The 20,663-nt window shown below is 43.3% G+C and overlaps 1 protein-coding gene across 1 annotated transcript in view; it reads right to left on the minus strand.

The window, feature by feature from the left end:
• The window catches only part of LOC126273118 (probable cytochrome P450 6a13), a 77,230-nt gene that overhangs the window by 33,957 nt on the left and 22,610 nt on the right, over positions 1–20,663 (minus strand). The window contains exon 3 of the mRNA XM_049976571.1: positions 9,147–9,385. Within this exon, the coding sequence (XP_049832528.1) occupies positions 9,147–9,385 (239 nt within the window). The remainder of the gene's footprint in view (positions 1–9,146; positions 9,386–20,663) is intronic.

Consider the following 20,663-nt stretch of genomic DNA (forward strand, 5'->3'; position numbering starts at 1 on the left):
TCTTGTTTAGAAAAGGATCACCTTCCCTTTCATAATGTTCTTGGAAGTCTGTATACAATTTCGCATTACCTCTTTCAGGATCCAGACTGTACTTGATCTTGATAGCGATAACGTGAAGAACTCTGCCAATACTTACTGAACATGTGTCTGCTACATATGCAACTGTAACATATCAGTCTCCACGAATAATGACGTCAATGCGGATTTCAAGGGGAGGAGTTGACAGTCCAGCCGCCGGACAGGACGTTGCTCGTCAGTCATTGAGGTTCGACTGTTTCTGAGTTGTTGTATCCACCCATAAAAATTTCCGCGGTACATACAACTTCCACCATACTGTTATATCATTAAAGAAAATATTTTAGCATTTCCCACCTTCAGAAAGTGAAAAAAACGGATTACCGAGCGTTGTTGAACTAACGTGGAAACCTCAAGCGAACTTGCCATTCTTAAATGTAATATTAAGATCATAAAAAAAGTATCCATCGGCTGATCTCAGCCTAGTAATGCCAAACTAGAGTTTTGTGAATTTGTGGTAATTTCCTGTGGGACCAGTTTGCTGAGGTCATCGGTCCTGCTTAATCTAACTGAAATTAACTTACGCTAAAGACAACACAACACCCATGCTCGAGGGAGGACTCGAACCTCCGAGGTGGGGAGCCGTGCGAACCGTGTCAAGGTGTCTGAGACAGAGCACCACTTCGCACGGCAACCTAAAGTTATGAAAGTGCAATTCCAAGCAAATCTTTAATGTGAGGCGTGTTGCAGTGTAACTCGTGTTACATAATCACAGCTTCGTAGAAAGATATGAAAATATCACACGACCCGATCTCATTAAACAAGTCGATCACAAATGTGCTTTTCAGTCGTTCTCTAACGGTTAAACTACGTGGAGACATCTCCATTTCAAAGGATTCTTTATAACGAGTCCAACATTTACACTCATACACTTGACATCATAGTTATGTCAATACTATGCCATAGCGTGTATCAAAAATACGAGACCTCTTATATTCATTTGCAAGGACTACTTATCGAAATGAATTTGCCGTCATTAATTTCTTTAAATTGGCTACCGCAAAGTAGTATGAAATCACAAAAGTAGAGGTGTGTCTATAACAGTAGAGGACTGGAATGAGTGCATGCCACACAGAGAAGATCTAGGCGAAACTTTCCAATCGCCATTTTAGTTGGAGCTCCAGCAAAGTATCGTCGCGCAGGTGCAGAAACGCATTCTTATGGTGGGCGCTAGGCGATTCCATCCCTTTGTTCCGAATGGGGGCAGCCACATAAATTGACTATAGCCTGCCGACCTGCACACTTCGAGCGTTCTCTCCTCAGAGAGGTTATAACTGATAATTCGCTACTTGAGTCAGAAGCTACGAGGGCTGTTCGGAAAGTAAGGAACGATAGGTCGCGAAATGGAAACTATAGTGAAAATCAAAACTGATTTATTTGCAACAGTTAGCTACAACTTCCAGCTGCTTATCTCCATGGTCGCCGATCCGACTTAGACGTTTATCGTAGCGTTGTACCAACTTTCCAATACCCTCGTTATAGAAGGCAGCTGCCAGTGCTTTCTACCAGTTCTCTACGTTGGCCTTCAGCTGGTTGTCTGTGCCAAAATGTTGTCTTCATAGCCAGCAGTTCATGTGAGAAGAGATGAAAGAGGGAGACAATTACGGGCTGTATTGTGGGTAATCAAACATTTACAATTGAAAACAATGCAGGAGTATCTTCATTGCCCCTGCAGAATGCGGCTGAGAATTGTCTTGAAGAAGGAAACGCACGACAGTTATGTAATGTTGGCTGCACAGCTTCAGGCGAAATTTGTCACCAGGCCCTCGTACTTGGCGGGAGACACTATTGTTCTAGGTATCTTTATGTGCTCCCTGTGTGCTCAGAACTAAAAAGGACGACGTAACGCGATCGACGGGCATACTAGAGACATTTCTCAACACACCTGTGCAAAACGTCATCGGATTTTCACTGTGGTTTCCATTTCGATACCTATCGTGCCTTACTTTCCGAATAACCCTCGTATTTACCGTATGGATGCTCAACTTTATAGGAATGATGTTCAGACTGTGTGCTGCAGGATTTGAGCTGTTAATAGTGCTATCGTCATGTTGTGCCGTTAGCACCGATAGCGACGTAGGGTTGTAAAACAAACATTAGTGTGCTTTACACTTGCAGACTGTCAACTGGACAAGGTGCTCTTTACGAGTAGCGACGCGTTACAGTAACACGGAGAAGTGTTCTTTCCGCACTGGGGTTTAACAACGTGATTCGGTAGTTCGAATTAACTGGCGATTTGGGAACTGCTCCTGGGAGAGGCTGCCACAAATTGTTGAAGAAGTCACTGTTGCCATGACTGAGAGTGTTGGACGCAATGTGCGATCTTCAAGCAGTGCCCCAGCTGAACATTCCGTGGTCCATCGTGCAGCGAACAGTCTCTAGTGCGGTTCCAGGCTGACGTGGATGCAGATGATCGACACACTGAGCTACGTATCTAAACGGGGATTTAAACATGGTACGCCGTTAACAAATGTTACCCTCTGGTGTGGAAACTAAAATGCATTCCTTTCAATGGTTTTTGTGTTATTTCTCTTCCACATCTCATTATACACACATCTAAAAAGTTTTGAATCACTTCGGTTCCTAGAGTTCCGCAAACTGCACAAAAAATTGGAATTGGAAAATTGGGAACATCAGTTCGGCCCACACATTGCATGTTGTACCACCATACAGCTACACCTTCAGAGGTGGTGGTCCAGATTGCTGTACAAACCGGTACCTCTAATACCCAGTAGCACGTCCTCTTGCACTGATGCATGCCTGTATTGGTCGTGGCATACTATCCACAAGTTTATCAAGTTGGTCCAGATTGTCCCACTCATCAACGGCGATTCGGCGCAGATTCCTCAGAGTGGTCGGTGCGTCACGTCGTCCATAAACAGCCGTTTTCAATCTATCCCAGGCATTTTCGATAGGTGTCATATCTGGAGAACGTGCTGGCCACTTAAGTCGAGCGATGTCGTTTCCTGACTGAAGGAAGTCATTCACAAGATGTGCACGATGCGGGCGCGAATTGTTGTTCATGAGGACGAATGCCTCGCCAATATGCTGCAGATATGGTTGTCCTATCGGCCGGAGGATGGCATTCACCTATCGTACAGCCATTACGGCGCCTTCCATGACACCAGGGGCGTACGTCGGCCCCACATAATGGTACCCCAAAACCGCAGGGAACCTCCACCTTGCGGCACTCGCTGCACAGTGTGTCTAAGGCGTTCAGCCTGACCGGGTTGCTTCCAGACACGTCTCCGACGATTGTCTGGTTGAAGGCATATGCGACACTCATCGGTGAAGAGAACATGATGCCAGTCCTGAACAGTCCATTTGGCATGTTGTTGGGCCCATCTGTACCGCGCTGCATGGTGTCGTGGTCGCAGCGATGGACCTCGCCATGGACGTTGGGAGTGAAGTTGCGCGTCATGCAGCCTATTGCGCACAGTTTTAGTCGTAACACGACGTCCTGTGGCTGCACGAAAGGCGTTATTCAACAAGGTGGTGTTGCTGTCAGGGTTCCTTCGAGCCATAATCCGTAGGTAGCGGTCATCCACTGCAGTAGTAGCCCTTGGGGGGCTTGAGCGAGGCATGTCATCGACAGTTCCTGTCTCTCTGTATCTCCTCTATGTCCGAACAACATCTCTTTGGTTCACTCCGTGACGCCTGGACACTTCCCTTGTTGAGAGCCCTTCCTGGCACAAAGTAACAATTCGAACGCGATCGAAACGCGGTATTCACTGTCTAGGCATGGTTGAACTATAGACAACACCAGCCGTGTACCTTCTTCCTTGTGGAATGACTGGAACTGATCGGCTGTCGTACCCCCTCCGTCTTAAAGGTGCTGCTGATGCATGGTTATTTACATCTTTATGCGGGTTTACTGACATCTCTGAACTGTCAAAGGGACTGTGTCTGTGATACAATATCCACAATCAACGTCTATCATCAGGAGTTTTGGGAACCAGGGTGATTCAAAACGTTTTTTGATGCGTGTATATGTTTCCACAAAGTTTCGTTCTCTTACGATCACTCGCTTTTTGTGGAGACCTGCTGAAGTAGAGAAAGTTTAACAATAAATACTCTATTGTTCAAAGCATAGCGTCCCTGTATTAGTGCAGTATAACTGCAGTGAAAGTTTTGCATAATTATAACCTATGATTGTATGCAATACCACAAACTTTTTGTCGGAAGAGGTGAAAGAGGAAGTAAAAATCTCATTACAACTGGGCTTTAGAGGCTTGCAGGAACCACTAGTTATCCAATAGCTCAATAAAGAGAGTAGAGGAGGAGGGGTAAACATGACCAAAAGTACTTTTCAAGGCTTAACTGCTTGGTAGAGAGACGGCTGAAGAAAAAGAAATTTTATTTTTAGGTAGTATTCTCGAACAGGTGATGACAGAAGTGACACAAAAATTCCACATGGTACTTGTTCTTTATTTTACAATGTCTGTATTGTAGTGAACAAAGTTTTCCATTACATTATTTTTACCCCTTTTTTATTTTCTGGGGTTTCCTACTGGCAGCACATGATCTGCCTTGTTTTCATTTGGTTGAGTCTCTGTTTATACAACTACCTATTTTTCAGTACTATAGTAAGAAACTACTTAACATAAACATCTACAGGGCGTCGCTGTTATCGGTCGCCAGAAGCTTTTTCTCTGGTGTTTCAGCAGATATTTGCTATTTCGTTTGTGCAACGTGTAGCTGCTTTCATCCCAAACAAATGCTGTCCATCAGCATCGGTAAGCTTCTCGTTACAAACAAAATGATTTTTTAAATTAGGATTTTATGAGTCCATTCGATAGTGCGGTCCCAGATTATTCTTGTACCATATTCGGTTTAGCGATGTGTATTAACAGGGACAGTAAAACACGAGACGGATCAACTCGCTCAAGTGAACCAATGTTTACCTATCCTTTGCTGTCTGTTGTGAGTATCACACTCATTAGAGGCCGGTTCACAGCAATCCACGTAGTGACTGTAGTAATAGTGCCTTATAGAGTATCACTTTCAAGACTGCCAAGTGTTTCAGTTTCCATATCCCTAACACCACAAAATATCATGAATTTTATGAAGGTCTGAGATTATGGCTCAAAAATGGTTCAAATGGCTCTGAGCACTATGGGACCTAACATCTGAGGTCGTCAGTTCCCCATAACTTAAAACTACTTAAACCTAACTAACCTAAGGACATCACACACATCCATGCCCGAGGCAGGATTCGAACCTGCCACCGTAGCGGTCGCGCGGTTGCAGACTGAAGCGCCTAGAACCGCTTTTCCACAGCGGCCGGCCGGTCAGAGGGTAATGAAATATAGCACAGACTAGACGAAACACATTTAATTTAGCTTAATTACTGCACTTAGTGATTGGCAAACATACACATTTACAAAGCAATTCTCGGCCACTAAACAGTCACTAATTTATTTAGTTTCTGTCAAAGTAGTTTACTGTAGTCGATTTGCATTCCATAATCAACAATGAGCTACTTTATGAGTTATTCTTCATTGTGGACATGTGATCCATTAGCAGTCCATGGAACATTTAAAAACATCGAGAAGTCTTCTCACGGATCAATAGCTAACAAAAGCTTAGAATATAACAAAGTAAAAAAAAAGCGACTAAAAGAAGGATATCAAAATTAATCACTGTTTCATTGTATCTAGCCTTCTACTGCAGATATTCTGTTTCAAGAAATCACTAGGTCGGCTTACTGCCCATTCACAAAAGAAGAGATGATTAGCCTTGTCATTCAGTGAAATCCTTTCATACATGTACCGGCGGCATAGCTGCGTGACTGAGTCTTACAAAATGCGACCGTGTAGTGTGAGTTTTGTAACTTCCTAGCGAGCGTTTTGTACTGTTGTGTGGATTTGTGTGTAACATATCTAACACAATGGCATTCTCTCGATTTCGCATAGACCTGCTTAGCCGACGTTTCGCCTGTCGTAAACGCCCTGTGTCTCGAGCTCGTTATACCACAACCCGAAACGTCTCTGCACAACGATGTCTTCTTCTCCTTCCGGATACCTTCCTGCGTACACCCGGGCTACTTGCCTAACATACTCGTTACGCATGCCAAAACAAATGTAGTACAGAATCTTCTCAGAAAAATTCACTATAGCAACAACTAAACAAGATGCTTGTACAAGAAAAACCTAGCACTTGCCAATTATCAAAATCGTGTCCTTTACTTCTGTAGGGCTGTGCTTGTGTATGCAGTGTGGCGTGGCGGCAGTAAGACTGAGATGCGTCCACTGGCAGCTCCAGTGTGTTATAGAACTTGTCACATTGGTAAACATTTCTTCGCGACGTCTTCGTTGCCCGACTTGTCAGGCCTCGTTTGCCACCGTGCCGAGCACTGGTTACTACCATCATGCAGCATCACTACTCAGCCGCTGCTGGAGTATTTGTTATCTTTGTCCTACTGTCACTCTTAACATATATCACTGAATCGAATATTACATTAGACTAACTCGGGACCGTTCTATCAAATGGGCTCATTAAAGTCTACATTAAAAATCACTTTGTTTGTAATGAGAAACACGCAAATGTTTTTCGTTGACACTAGACTTCACAGGAAAGTGTTGACGGGCAGTATTGGTTTGGGCTGCCTCCAGCTACCCACTGAAAAAAAAGAAACAGCAAATATCTGCTGAAATGCCATAGGAGATCCGCGTAACTACTCTTATGAGAGACAAATGTCTGTCGAATTTATTGGTTATGGTAACATAAACCGTTAATAGGATTGTTTGCAGACTCGCTGACTGTAGAATACAATTTGTTTATAGACTTCAGTTGAACTACACCTGCCCTTCTGTGTCGTAGTCGTTCACAATGGAGACCCCACCACTACCGTATCCCCCCTACCCCTTCCTCGCCCTCTGCGCAGTTATTGGCCGAGCAATTTTCTGTCCACTCAAGAACTACCTCATGTTGTTGTTGGTCTGCACAATGGACGAACCAATGATCTGTCCGCAGATATTTATACAGGTGGGGAGGGAATTCCCCAAATTGCTAGCTTCTCCCCTGCCCTCCTTGCCCCCATTCCGACACCATTCCGGATGCCTACGATCTTTACCCTAGCTCGCTTTTCAAGGGATCGTTTTTTGCCACGTGTTTGTTGTTCAGTTCAGTATAAGAGAATATCCTAGGGAGAAAAGAAAACTACAAAAAATAGATCGACTGGTTGGATGAAGAATATGAGCTGGGTAATCAAAAGTAAAGATGGGCAGGAATTCAGGAGAACACCAGAAGAAAGATTAAGCGATGTCAACCAGTCAGAGTTATTGCTCTTAAATGTGTAGTTCAGCTCACCCTGGCCACAGCCATCTTGAATGCCAGCTGATGCTACGTTCGCCGAGACACAATATGGATATCACATGGCAGCCAATGATTAACACGAAAACTTTGACCAGCCAGAGTCTCGCAATTATATAAATTGAAGCACCCAAATAAAAGCTGGTAACTTCCAGGAACGTGATAGAGAGATTATTCGCTAACAGAGTAAACATATTATTGTTTTAAATTATGTTTAACAATTAAAGTTTTGGTTTCAGTAACTTAGAGTAATGTACAAATTACATTGGAGAAATTTAAGTGTCTTTATATTGCAAATGAAATATCATCGAACCATTAGGAAATACAGCTATGCCAATCTGAACAGCAGGTTATTTATCATTGATGCAAAGTTCGGAGCCGGCCTGTGTGGCAGAGGGGTTCTAGGCGCTTCAGTCGGGAACCGCGCTGCTGCTACAGTCGCAGGATCGAATCCTGCCTCGGGCATAGATGTGTGTGATGTCCTTAGGTTAGTTAGGTATAAGTAGTTCTAAGTCTAGGGGAGTGATGATCTAAGATATTAAGTCCTATAGTGCTAAGAGCCATTTTTAAAGTTCCGATAGTGAGGGCAGTTTGAAAGTGAAAGCTGTTCGGTGACAGAGACTTGTATTTACGTTCTGAAAATTCCGATACTGTTGCTTCCTAAAGTCTTTCAGTTGTTTTTGACTCTACTCAGATTCATGTGGGCTTATGACGTGAAGTGATCTTTTTGAGTTCGATATCAAAAGTGGCTTTCTACAATAACTGCGGCAAAGGGGCAGGGCTTTCCAACTCTCAATGATTCGTGTTGCATTATTACGAATTCGCCGATGGTATTTTTGTTCGTTGTTGCGAACACGGTCAAAAATTAGTAAATTCCTTGCATGTGATATTGTAGGGAATATCGATCGTTTCGAAAACTGCGTGCCCTCAAATTCGTTATAGCTTGTAACATACAGAAGTATTATTAGGAATTTATTTACAGTCCCCAGATACTGTCTATGTTTTCTAATATTCATTATTAACTTCGTAAGGTTTCAGATGTTTTGAAATCCATATTTGGGAAATATCTTCAGTTTCAGAAGTCTTAAAGTTAATAATAATTCTCTCGTTATTCGGTTCTTCCTTGTTGTAAGTGTGACTGCTGAGTTCGTGTAAGAACAGATACGACGCATATTTTGCGCTTTGATGCATGATGAGCTACGGCGTGACATACCACACGCAGTATCCATCAAGTACCGGGAGCTAGTATCGATTTTCAACACTATCGGCACATTAATCTCTTGATAGAACTCGTTCATTTTTATGGAATTTAATTTTCACTAACAACGCCGATTAATAAATAGACAAAAAACTTAGTGGAAATATAAATATTTAACCTCTATCAACATACGTACGATAGAAAGAGGTTTTGTATGCCAGCTGTTGCTTAACTAAAGGGTTAAAACTTGGAGCAGAGATCCACTGTGTTTGTAAGACCTTAGTGAAACTTGGGGACTGATGTGAAGAAGAATGTGAGAATCCAAAATTTGTGTGAGTGTTTGTTCGAGTTTACTGTGCACCTTTCGAAAATTAAAAAAAAAAATCGAAACCACTCAAGTAGAACAGAGTGAATCTGAAAACTTAAATAGTGCCGCTTCGTCAGTGATACAAGTGAGGTTTCCAAAATGGAAACAGGAGCCACCGTAGGACTAATACCCAACGGAAGCCATTGGTCTCAAAATTACATATATAACATTTTCCTCTTAACTGTTGCTCACCTGACACATCATCTTGAGCTTTCCTGTCGTAAATGTTGGCGTCAACTTGGTCCGCAACCGTTTCCATTTGCTACCCCCAATGAAGAGGAGATTGTGGTTCAGTGGTTCTTGCTCGTTGTTGGGGATAATTCTTTCTGTGAACGAGTCAAAGTCTTTGACTAGTACCAGGCGTATGAGGTTCGGATCAATCAGGACGAGTATTGGTTTGGTGAATGCATATATTCCCACATACTTCTCATCTGAAACACAAAAACAGATCATGATCATAAAAACATTGTTACCGCGTCAAATGTACTTTTTTTACAGTATTTTTATGAATCTTCTAGAATTGCTTTCATTGTAACTGTAAGAATGAAAAATTTGGAAGATACAAAAATTCTTATGGAGCCCAAATTTGAAAGTGTGTTCAAAGGCTCAATGATTTGATAGCACAGCGATAGCATGGAAACACAAGTGCACAAGTTGTTGTTGTTGTTGTGGTCTTCAGTCCTGAGACTGGTTTGATGCAGCTCTCCATGCTACTCTATCCTGTGCAAGCTTCTTCATCTCCCAGTACCTACTGCAACCTACATCCTTCTGAATCTGCTTGGTGTATTCATCTCTTGGTCTCCCTCTGCGATTTTTACCCTCCACACTGCCCTCCAATACTAAATAGGTGATGCCTTGATGCCTCAGAACATTTCCTACCAACCGATCCCTTCTTATGGTAAAGTTGTGCCACAAACTTCTCTTCTCCCCAATCCTATTCAATACTTCCTGATTAGTTATGTGATCTACCCATCTAATCTTCAGCATTCTTCTGTAGCACCACATTTCGAAAGCTTCTACTCTCTTCTTGTCCAAACTATTTATCGTCCATGTTTCACTTCCATACATGGCTACACTCCATACAAATACTTTCCGAAATGACTTCCTGGCACTTAAATCTATACTTGTATGTAATTATGTATCACACTGATACTGTCTAAATAACTAATCAAAAATTCGAGCTGTGTCTTAAGCGAGAAAAAATTTACAGAAAGCAGTCACTGTCTAGGTTTTCATATTCCTTCAGCGCACAAATAGAACAGAAGGAATATGAAAATCTAGACAATGATACATAATTACATACAACGCAATAATGCGAGACATTGGGACTTACGTTCTTAGTGATAGCCCTATCCGTGTTACACATGATACGTATATTATTTATATTTATTACTCTGCCTGGGGAAATAAACCCTCACCCAGACGTCTCTCCATTGAGAACAACATGCTGTGTTCTGTTTGCTAAAAACTCTTCAATCCAGCCACACAGCTGGTCTCATATTCAGTAGTGGTTAGTGCAGCGAGAGTGATGACAAATGAATACTTTCCTTGTCTGAATGATTCAAGTATGTACTTTGTATTTACACTAAAAACTCGTGATTATTGATTTTATCACTTTCTTTAGTAGCTTACATAGAAATGAAACAAGTGGTTTCTGTTGTGGCAACAACTAATCATTAAAAACATTAACTAGAAGAATTAAACGTAACATATTGTCTCCAAAAACAAAACTATATTTATAAATAAGGTCGAACTAGTTTTTAACATGACTTTGCACTATATTTGCTTCCAAACACAGGTAAGAAAAGCATTTGTTAAGTATCCTATTTAGTGGTGCCTGAAACTGGAATACCTGTGGGAATGTGAATAATGTAAATTCGATATTAGTAGTATTTCACTACGTATACCATTTTTATCATCACCGTCTTTAATATTATATAAGAAGACTGATGGAAAAATATAGCAACACCAAAAAATAATTACTGTAGAGTAATGAAATATCCAAAATGCATTTGATAGGTAACAAATTTAAGGGATTAACATTATAAGATCACTGATTATTGTAATCGTGGGACAAGCCATTGAAAACGTGAAATGCTGTACATTAATAATTGATGTAATCGACCGAATGTTGAATGCAAGCAAGCAAAAGCCCAAGCAATGTATTCTACAGGTGCCGGAGGTAGTTTGTAGGACAGAGTTCCATGCCTGCTGCACTTAATAGGTCAATATAGGGTCGGTTAATGGTGTTTGTGGATGACACGAGTTTTCGTCAAATAATGTCCATATGTGCTCGACTGCAAACGGATCTTGTGATCGAGAATGCCAAGGCAACATGTCTACACTCTGTAGAGCATGTTGGGTTACAACAGCGGTATGTGGGCGAGCGTTGTGCTGTTGAAAAATGGACGCTAGAAGGCCGTTCATTAATGGGAGTACAACCTTTCGAATCACCAGATCGACTTACAAAGCTGCAGTCAGGGTGCCTGGGTTAACCACGACCCTGCTGTCATACGAAACTGCACCCCAGACCTAACTCCAGGTGTAGGTCGAGTGTATTAGAACTCAGACAGGTTTGACATCTACATCTACATTCATACTCCGCAAGCCAGCCAACGGAGTGTGGCGGGGGGCACTTTACGTGCCACTGTCATTACTTCCCTTTTCCGTTCCAGTCGCGTATGGTTCGCGGGAAGAACGACTGACGGAAAGCCTCCATGCACCCTCGAATGTCTATAATTTTACATTAGTGAGCTCCTCGGGAGGTAGAAATAGGGGGAGGCAATATATTCGATACCTCATCCAGAAACGCACCCTCTCGAAACCTGGAGAGCAAGCTACGCCGCGATGCAGAGCGCCTCTCTTGCAGAGTCTGCCACTTGAGTTTCCTAAACATCTCCGTGCCGCTATCACGCTTACCAAATAACCCTGTGACGAAATGCGCCGCTCTTCTTTGGATTTTCTCTATCTCCTCTGTCAACCCGACCTGCCACGGATCCCACACTGATGAGCAATACTCAAGTATAGGTCGAACGAGTGTTTTGTAAGCCATCTCCTTTGTTGATGGATTACATTTTCTAAGGACTCTCTCGATAAATCTCAACCTGTCATCCGCCTTACCAACAATTAATTTTATATGATCATTCCACTTCATATCGTTCCGCACGCATACTCCCAGATATTTTACGGAAGTAACTGCTACCAGTGTTTGTTCCGCTATCATATAATCATACAATAACGAGTCCTTCTTTCTATGTATTCGCAATACATTACATTTGTCTATGTTAAGGGTCAGTTTCCACTCCCTGCACCAAGTGCCTATCTGCTGCAGATCTTCCTGCATTTCGCTGCAGTTTTCCAATGCTGCAACTTCTTTGAATACTACAGCATCATCCGCGAAAAGCCGCATGGAACTTCCGACACTATCTACTAGGTCATTTATATATATTGTGAAAAGCAATGGTCCCATAACACTTCCCTGTGGCACGCCAGAGGTTACTTTAACGTCTGTAGACGTCTCTCCATTGAGAACAACATGCTGTGTTCTGTTTGCTAAAGCTCTTCAATCCAGCCACACAGCTGGTCTCATATTCAGTAGGCTCTTTGTTTATCAGGCGACAGTGAGGAACTGTATCGAACGCCTTCCGGAAGTCAAGGAAAATAGCATCTACGTGGGAGCCTGTATCTAATATATTCTGGGTCTCTTGAACAAATAAAGCGAGTTGGGTCTCAGACGATCGCTGTTTCCGGAATCCATGTTGATTCCTGCACAGTAGATTCTTGGTTTCCAGGAATGAAATGATACGCGAGCAAAAAACATGTTTCAAAATTCTACAACATATCGATGTCAGAGATATAGGCCTATAAGCAACATGTGCTCGACAACCCTTCTTGAAAACTGGAACTACCTGTGCTCTTTTCCAATCATTTGGAACCTTCCGTTCCTCTAGAGCCTTGTTGTACACGGCTGTTAGAAGGGGGGCAAGTTCTTTCGCGTACTCTGTGTGGAATCGAATTGGTATCCCGTCAAGTCCAGTGGACTTTCCTCTGTTGAGTGATTTCAGTTGCATTTCTATTCCTTGGACACTTATTTCGATGTCGGCCATTTCTTCGTTCGTGCGAGGATTTAGAGAAGGAACTGCAGTGCGGTCTTCCTCTGTGAAACCACTTTGGGAAAAGGTGTTTAGTATTTTAGCTTTGGTTGCAGGTCCTCAATTGCCTCCTTCTAAGCAACACACGACCATCATTGGCACTGATGTAAAAACCAGCTTCCATCGAAAAAAAAAAAAAAAAAAAAACCAGGCGTGCCCGCCTGGTCTCCAATGACACAACTGAAGTCGCAAACTGCGCTGGTTTGGGGGGGTCAGTAGATTGTACACTATAGGGCGTCTGGCTTGAAACTGTCCTTGAAATAATCAATATGTAACAGTTCGTTGTGTCACCGTGGTGCCAACTGCTGCAGATGCTTTACGTTGTACCACATTCATACACCAAACACGATGGTCTTCCCTCCCGTTAGTGCCATGTGCGCGTCCGGAGCCCGGTCTTCCTGGGACCGTACATTCTCGTGACCACCACTGTCAGCAATCATGCACACTGGCTAATTTCTTCCAAATCTTCCTGCAGTATCGAAGAAAAAATAGTCAACATCTCGTCGGCCTATTACACGATCTCGTTCAGAGTTAGTGAGGTGTTGATAACGGCGTCTTCGTCGTGTTAAAGGCGTTCCTGACTAACATCAACTCACCACGTCCAGTCTCAAAGGTAACTGACGCCCACGGACGTTACAGCTCGTATTTAAAGCAAACCTAATTTGTATCGTGTCAATGGCGCTACTAGGGCCACTCTTAGGCGATTGGCTTGAAATTTGAGTAGACATCATGTTTGAGATGTAGAAACACGCCTACGAATTTTTGTTTATGTCACATAAATGGTTCAAATGGCTCTGAGCACTATGGGACTCAACTGCTGTTGTCATCAGTCCCCTAGAACTTAGAACTACTTTAACCTAACTAGCCTAAGGACATCACACACATCCATGCCCGAGGCAGGATTCGAACCTGCGACCGTAGCAGTGGCACAGTTCCGGACTGAGCGCCTAGAACCGCGAGACCACCGCGGCCGGCTTTATGTCACATAACTCCTTCTTGGTAAATGATAATTAATTGAAACCCTCAGCTGCTGACAGGTGTTGTTGATATACCTCGATGGGTATCGAGCTGTCCACATCGAGGTATATCAACAACACCTGTCGACAGCTGAGGGTTTCAATTAATTATCATTTATTCTAGAGAAGCTGCACGGTCATCAATGGTATCTGTTCTTTCGAGAACAGTTACTATCTTCATAGATCCTTCTTCGTGTTGCGAATTTTTTCCAATCAGTGTATCTAACATTTGTGTAATTTTTAGGTAAACGTAAAAGAGAATATAAAGGGTGTTTCAGAAATATTCATTCGATTTCATAAGATTACATATTATATAAGTATTTATAGGACTTATGAATTTATGAATTTATTTCACCTGCCAAGGTTAGAGCCTGCAATCTCTCTCGTACGTGTAACCAGACGTCAGTCTCAGTAACATGAAGCAATTTCCTCATTACGTTCTTGTTAAATGTATGACAACACTACAGAAGAAATCCATGTGGAGAAGAATATTATGATCAGAGGAAGATCGAGAAATAACAGAGTAAGATTGAAGGTTGACTGACTATCGGTCTCTTTCATATAGACTGACGCATGCGGCGGCGCCGTATAGTGTGTGCCACCATAATTTTAACTTCGTAAAACTGCACTCAAGCCTGCTTGAAGGAAGATGTTAAAATTAAAATTTAAAGCAGTCTTGATCGCAATCTTGTTAAAGTATTTTTTATCGGAGTGAGTGACCGGTTCCGACTCTATGAAAGAATCATCTTCAGACTCCAGAGCGGTGGATAGACTCTGCTAGATGAGTTTCTTCGACCCCCGACGCTCGTGTAACTGCTCGAAAGCGATCAAGACTGCTTTAAATTTTAATTTTAATCACTTTTAAGATCGCTGACTATGTTGTTAATAAATTTCAAAAATATTATGAAGGAAGACGGTTCAATGTAAGGGCTATTATTTAATTTAAGCTCCTTTATTCCTCATTCCAAGTGCGAGTACAGATGGCCGATTGTGTGGTCGTTGTTGTTGTGGTCTTCAGTCCTGAGACTGGTTTGATGCAGCTCTCCGTGCTACTCTATCCTGTGCAAGCTTCTTCATCTCCCAGTACCTACTGCAACCTACATCCTTCTGAATCTGCTTAGTGTATTCATCTCTTGGTCTCCTTCTACGATTGTTACCCTCCACGCTGCCCTCCAGTAGTAAATTGGTGATCCCCTGATGCCTCAGTACATGTCCTACCTACCGATCCCTTCTTCTAGTCAAGTTGTGCCACAAACTCCTCTTCTCCCCAATTCTATTCAATACCTCCTCAGTAGTTATGTGATCTACCCATCTAATCTTCAGCATTCTTCTGTAGCACCACATTTCGAAAGCTTCTATTCTCTTCTTGTCTAAACTATTTATCGTCCATGTTTCACTTCCATACATGGCTACACTCCATACAAATACTTTCAGAAACGACTTCCTGACACTTAAATCAATACTCGATGTTAACGAAGTTCTCTTCCTCAGAAACGCTTTCCTTGCCATTGCCAGTCTACATTTTATGCCCTCTCTACTTCGACCATCCTCTGTTTTTGCTCTCCGAATAGCAAAACTCCTTTACTACTTTAAGTGTCTCATTTCTTAATCTAATTCCCTCAGCATCACCCGACTTAATTCGTCTACATTCCATTATCCTCGTTTTGCTTTTGTTGATGTTCATCTTATACCCTCCTTTCAAGACACTGTCCATTCCGTTCAACTGCTCTTCCAAGTCCTTTGCTGTCTCTGACAGAATTACAATGTCATCGGCGAACCTCAAAAGTTTTTATTCCTTCTCCATGGATTTTAATATCAACTCCGTACTCCGTAGTGCGGGTAGTAAGGAATTAACGAATCATCGTGACAGAAAAAGGAAATGTGCAGTACGAACGGAAACGTCGTATTGGTTTTCAGGTATTAACAAAGATTGCCCTAGCCCAGAAGACCATGAGCATGACGAAGCCACGTGCTTTGGGTGAAGGAGATAGCAAACTTTAACCAAAATATCTCCTCACCGCCTGAAAGAAATGTTTGTTTTGAAGTGAGGAAGAGATCCTCGTGTGTGGGAGATGGCAAAACACATAACAGCAAACGAGACGACCATTGACGCGATTAAATTCTAACGATAATTTTTTCCCTCCACCAGACAGAGAGAGTCAATTTTGGACTTGAGAGAGAAGTGCAGGACTGAAAACGGACAGAGAATGCATGATTGAAGTGTTTGAAATCCAACAGTCATCTTGTTTGTTGCTTTCTGGACGGAGAATTTCGACAACAATGGATAGGATGTGGTGGACGAACGAAGTGGCCACCGCGATCTATGGACGTAAGCCTTCTGGATACCTTCCTGTGAGGATATGTGAAAGTCATTGCTCACGCCTCGCCTGTACATGACCTTGTCTATCTCTTCAGAAGAAGTATAAGCAATAGCCTCCATCACCCCATGTGCACACGTGGGCTGAAGTAATTGTCTAAATGTTGTTTTGGTTACGAAAGTCCCCATTTATAAGTGTATTTAACTTTTGTTCAAGAGTTCTTGACTTGCTTTACATAATGCAGCAAAAGCAGGAATCTATGTAGTTTTCATCTGGACACTCTGTGGTGTTTTTTAATATAATGATTTTTTAGATACCCCGTATAATACAGAACTTCCCATTCATAATTTTTTTATAATAGTCGCTTGGTCTATAATTCCTTATTACAGAAATGTTTGATTCTTACGTGGTAGAGCAGACTGCATCACCTGAGTTATGACATACGATTTCTGCTCTGTATGTGTGTGTGTGTGTGTGTGTGTGTGTCTGTGTGTGTGTGTGTGTGCGCGTCAGTTCCTGAGGGACCAAACTGCTTAGGTCATCGGTCCCTAGACTTACACACTACTTAAAATAACTTATGCTAAGAACAACACACGCACCCATGCCCGAGGGAGGACTCGAACCTCCGGCGGGAGGGGCCGCGCAATCCGTGACATGAAGCGTCAAACCGCGCGGCCACTCAGCGTGGCTACAAATTCTGGTAAATTTCACGAAGAGCAATTAATCAAATGTTCCCTAATGCTTAGGGAAAAGTGTCAGGCTTACAAACTTCCCGTCACAATGTTTCCGTACAGGGTGATCTGACCATTTTCAGGTGTAAACTGGTGATTGTACACTCCGATCCTTTACGACTGTCGTGTCACGTGCGCCCAATGCAGGCTTCACTTGAGAGCATGTGCTTTAATTGTAAATGATAGGTTTCTCAGAGCGTCCTGTCCTCCCTAGGTCTATCATCCTTGTCTTTTGAGGTAACAGACAAGACCATTTCCAAGAAGAAGGGGTTCATTTCGGAATCCAACTGAAAAGTGTCGTCCGTTTTGACGAGGTTCTACGGAAGGTGTATTTCCACCAGTTCCTCTATCTGTAGTCCCCCCCCCCCCCCCCTCCCCCCCAAAGGATGTGTGGGCAACAAGCTTAATTCTATAATAGGCTATCGAATGGCATGAAATAATGGAACGTGTTACAGTAGCAAATTTTATGGCATGACAGCACACTCGGAAATGTGTCTTCAGTATACCAATCGGGTGCACCCTACCTCGGCACTTTAGTTCCCGTGGTAAACTACGATGCGCACATTGACGTCGCAACTTCTACTGTAATTATATTGACTGACATGGTTCCTTTTGAAACAAACAACTCATTAGTTAAGATTACTTCTCTAATGCTAGTTAGTAGCAGCATCTTTTTCGTTTTACTCATCTTGATAAGGGTAAATACAAATATCGTGTGGCTGCCTGTTAGGTGCAACCTGCCACTAATTCATCTCTTTGTGTGTCAGTTTCCTCACTCATTTTGTGGATCAATTTCTCATTTGGTCCCCAAGGATGAGTATACCTGCCCATCCCAGAAAAAATTCAGATGGCATCTACGAGTCGAATCATGGACCCTAGGTTGGCACTACGAGAGCGGACGAACAACGCCGACCACAGCGCCCTCTAGCCGACGCTGTGGAGCACGACGAGCGCCGCTCCACATTCAGCCAGTTGATCACGAGCAGACGACCAGGCAACATTGCTTCTATTTCATAGTGGGCGAGCCCCTACAGATTTATGCCTTTGTAACTTCTAGTCGATGTTAGCTTTGCTTGATGTACGGCTTCGCACCTATGTGCTCATCTCAGCCAAAGTTAAGTAACAATTTATGTATTCATATTCTTCCTGTAGTAAAGTTGCTTTAAATTTACACGCAGTACCGAAGTACTTCGCCGTCTCCTGCTCGTACCCGCGTCCTTCACTCTCGGTCTATTTTGCAGAAGCAGTTCACAGGAGCAGATCCACGCTCCGCCTATCCAGGCAGGATACAAAAGAAATGTAATACATTGCGCATACACAGGAAAACAGACCCACTACTGTACAACCAAACTATCGATGAAAAAGTGCTTGAAACAGTCTCTACCATAAAATATCTAGGAGTAGCTATCAGAAGCGACCTGAAGTGTAATGACCACATAAAACAATTAGTCGGAAAACGGATGCCAGACGGAGATCGATAGGAAGAATGTTACGGAAGCGTGGCTCTTCATGAACGAAGTAGCTTACAAGCGCTTGTTCGACCGATTCTTGAGTACTACTCATCAATCTGGGACCCTCACCAGGTAGAACTGATAGAAGAGATAGAGACAGTCCATCAAAGAGTGTTTCGTCACGGGATAGGCTGGTCGGCACGAGAGCGTTACACAGATGCTTAACAAATACTAGTGGCAGATGCTACAGAAGAGGCGTTGTGCACCACGGTGAGGTATACTACTGAACTTTCGAGAGCCCACCTTCCAATAAGATGCTGACAACATATACTGACGGAAAAAAATTGCAACACCAAAAGGTAATTAATGTAAAGTAATGTAATTTCGGGAAAAAGTTTGTCTAGTAAGTAATTAACATTGCATCAACCCATGGTTAATGCAAGCGGGAGATAAGCCACTGGAAATGTGGAATGCTGGTACCTTAATAACTGGTGTAACCGCCAGAATGCTGAGTGCAAGCGTACAAACGTGCATGTATTGTCTTACAGAGGTGGCAGATGTCAGTCTGTTGAATGGAGTTCCATTCCTGCTGCACTTGGTCCATCAATACATGGCCTGTTTATGCTGGTTATGGATGATGCTGGACTTGTCGTCCCATACGCGCTCTATTGGCGACAGACCTGGTAATCGAGTAGGCCAAGGCAACACGTCGATACTCTGTAGAGTATGTTAGGTTACAATAGCGGTATATGGGCAAGCATTATTCTGTTGGAAAACACCGCCTGAAATGCTGTTCGTGAATGGGAGCACAACAGGTCGGATCACCAGATTAACGTATAGATTTGCTGTCAGGGAATACTACTAGAGTGCTTCTGGTGTCTCAGTAAATCGCTCCCTAGATCATAACTCAAGATGTAGGCCCAATGTGTCTAGCACACGGACAAGTCGTTTGCAAACTTCCTGGCAGATTAAAACTGTGTGCCGGGCCGAGACTCGGACTCAGGACCTTTGGCTTTCACGGGCAAGTGCTCTACCATCTGAGCTACCCAAGCACGACTCACACTCCTTCCTCACAGCTTCAGTTCTGCCAGTACCTCGTCTCCTACCTTCCAAACTTCACAGAAGTTCTTCTGCGAACCTTGAAGAAGTTTCATATCAGCGTACACTCCGCTGCAGAGTGGAAATCTCATTCTGGAAGTTGTTTGCAGGTCCTTAACTGCCCTCACCCTCACCAATACACGGCGATCTCTGGCACCGAGGCAGAACTAGCTTTCCCCAGAAAACACACCAAACTTCCACCGTGCCCTCCAATGATCTCTCGCTTGATACCACTGAAGTCGCAAATGTCAGTGGTTTGGTGTCAGAGGAATGCACGCTACAAGGCATCTGGTTCGGAGTTGTTCTTGATTGATTTGTATCAGTTCGTTGTGTCACTGAGACGCCAACTACTGCTCATATTGCTGCAGCAGATGCTGTATGATGCGCCAGAGCGATGCTTCTCTCTCGGTAGTGCCATGTGGCCGTCCGGAGCCTGGTCTTCTTATGGCCGCCGCTGGCAGCAGTCATGTACACTGGCTACCTTCCTGCCAAGTCCTTCTGCAGTATGGCAAAAAGAACATCCAGCTCCTCGTCAGGCTATCACACGATCTCGTTGAAAGTTAGTGAGGTGTTGATAATGGCGTCTTTGTCGCCTAAAAGGCAATCTTGACTGTCAACGCACCTCTTCCAGTCTCAAAGGTAACTCAGGCTCACGGCCATTACAGCGTGTATTTAAAGCAAGAACTTTTAGCATTGTTCTTGATGACATCTCGTAAAATCGGGTGTACTGCCGGTGGTCCGCGTCTTCCCAACACGATATTTCGACGTCGTAACTCGGCGTCTTCATCAGGTGCTCCCTGAGACTGGTTGGCGAGCTGACCTCGTCCCATATTTATGCCTGGGCGATGCGTGGTGCTCCCTATGCCGTCCGCGCCCGCTGTGGTCATTTCTGTCGGTGGTATCAGTCTCTAGGCGCTTCCTCTTCGGTCCGCGCCCGTTTCGGC

Source organism: Schistocerca gregaria, chromosome 5 (genome assembly GCF_023897955.1).
Source record: "Schistocerca gregaria isolate iqSchGreg1 chromosome 5, iqSchGreg1.2, whole genome shotgun sequence".
NCBI lineage: Eukaryota > Metazoa > Arthropoda > Insecta > Orthoptera > Acrididae > Schistocerca > Schistocerca gregaria.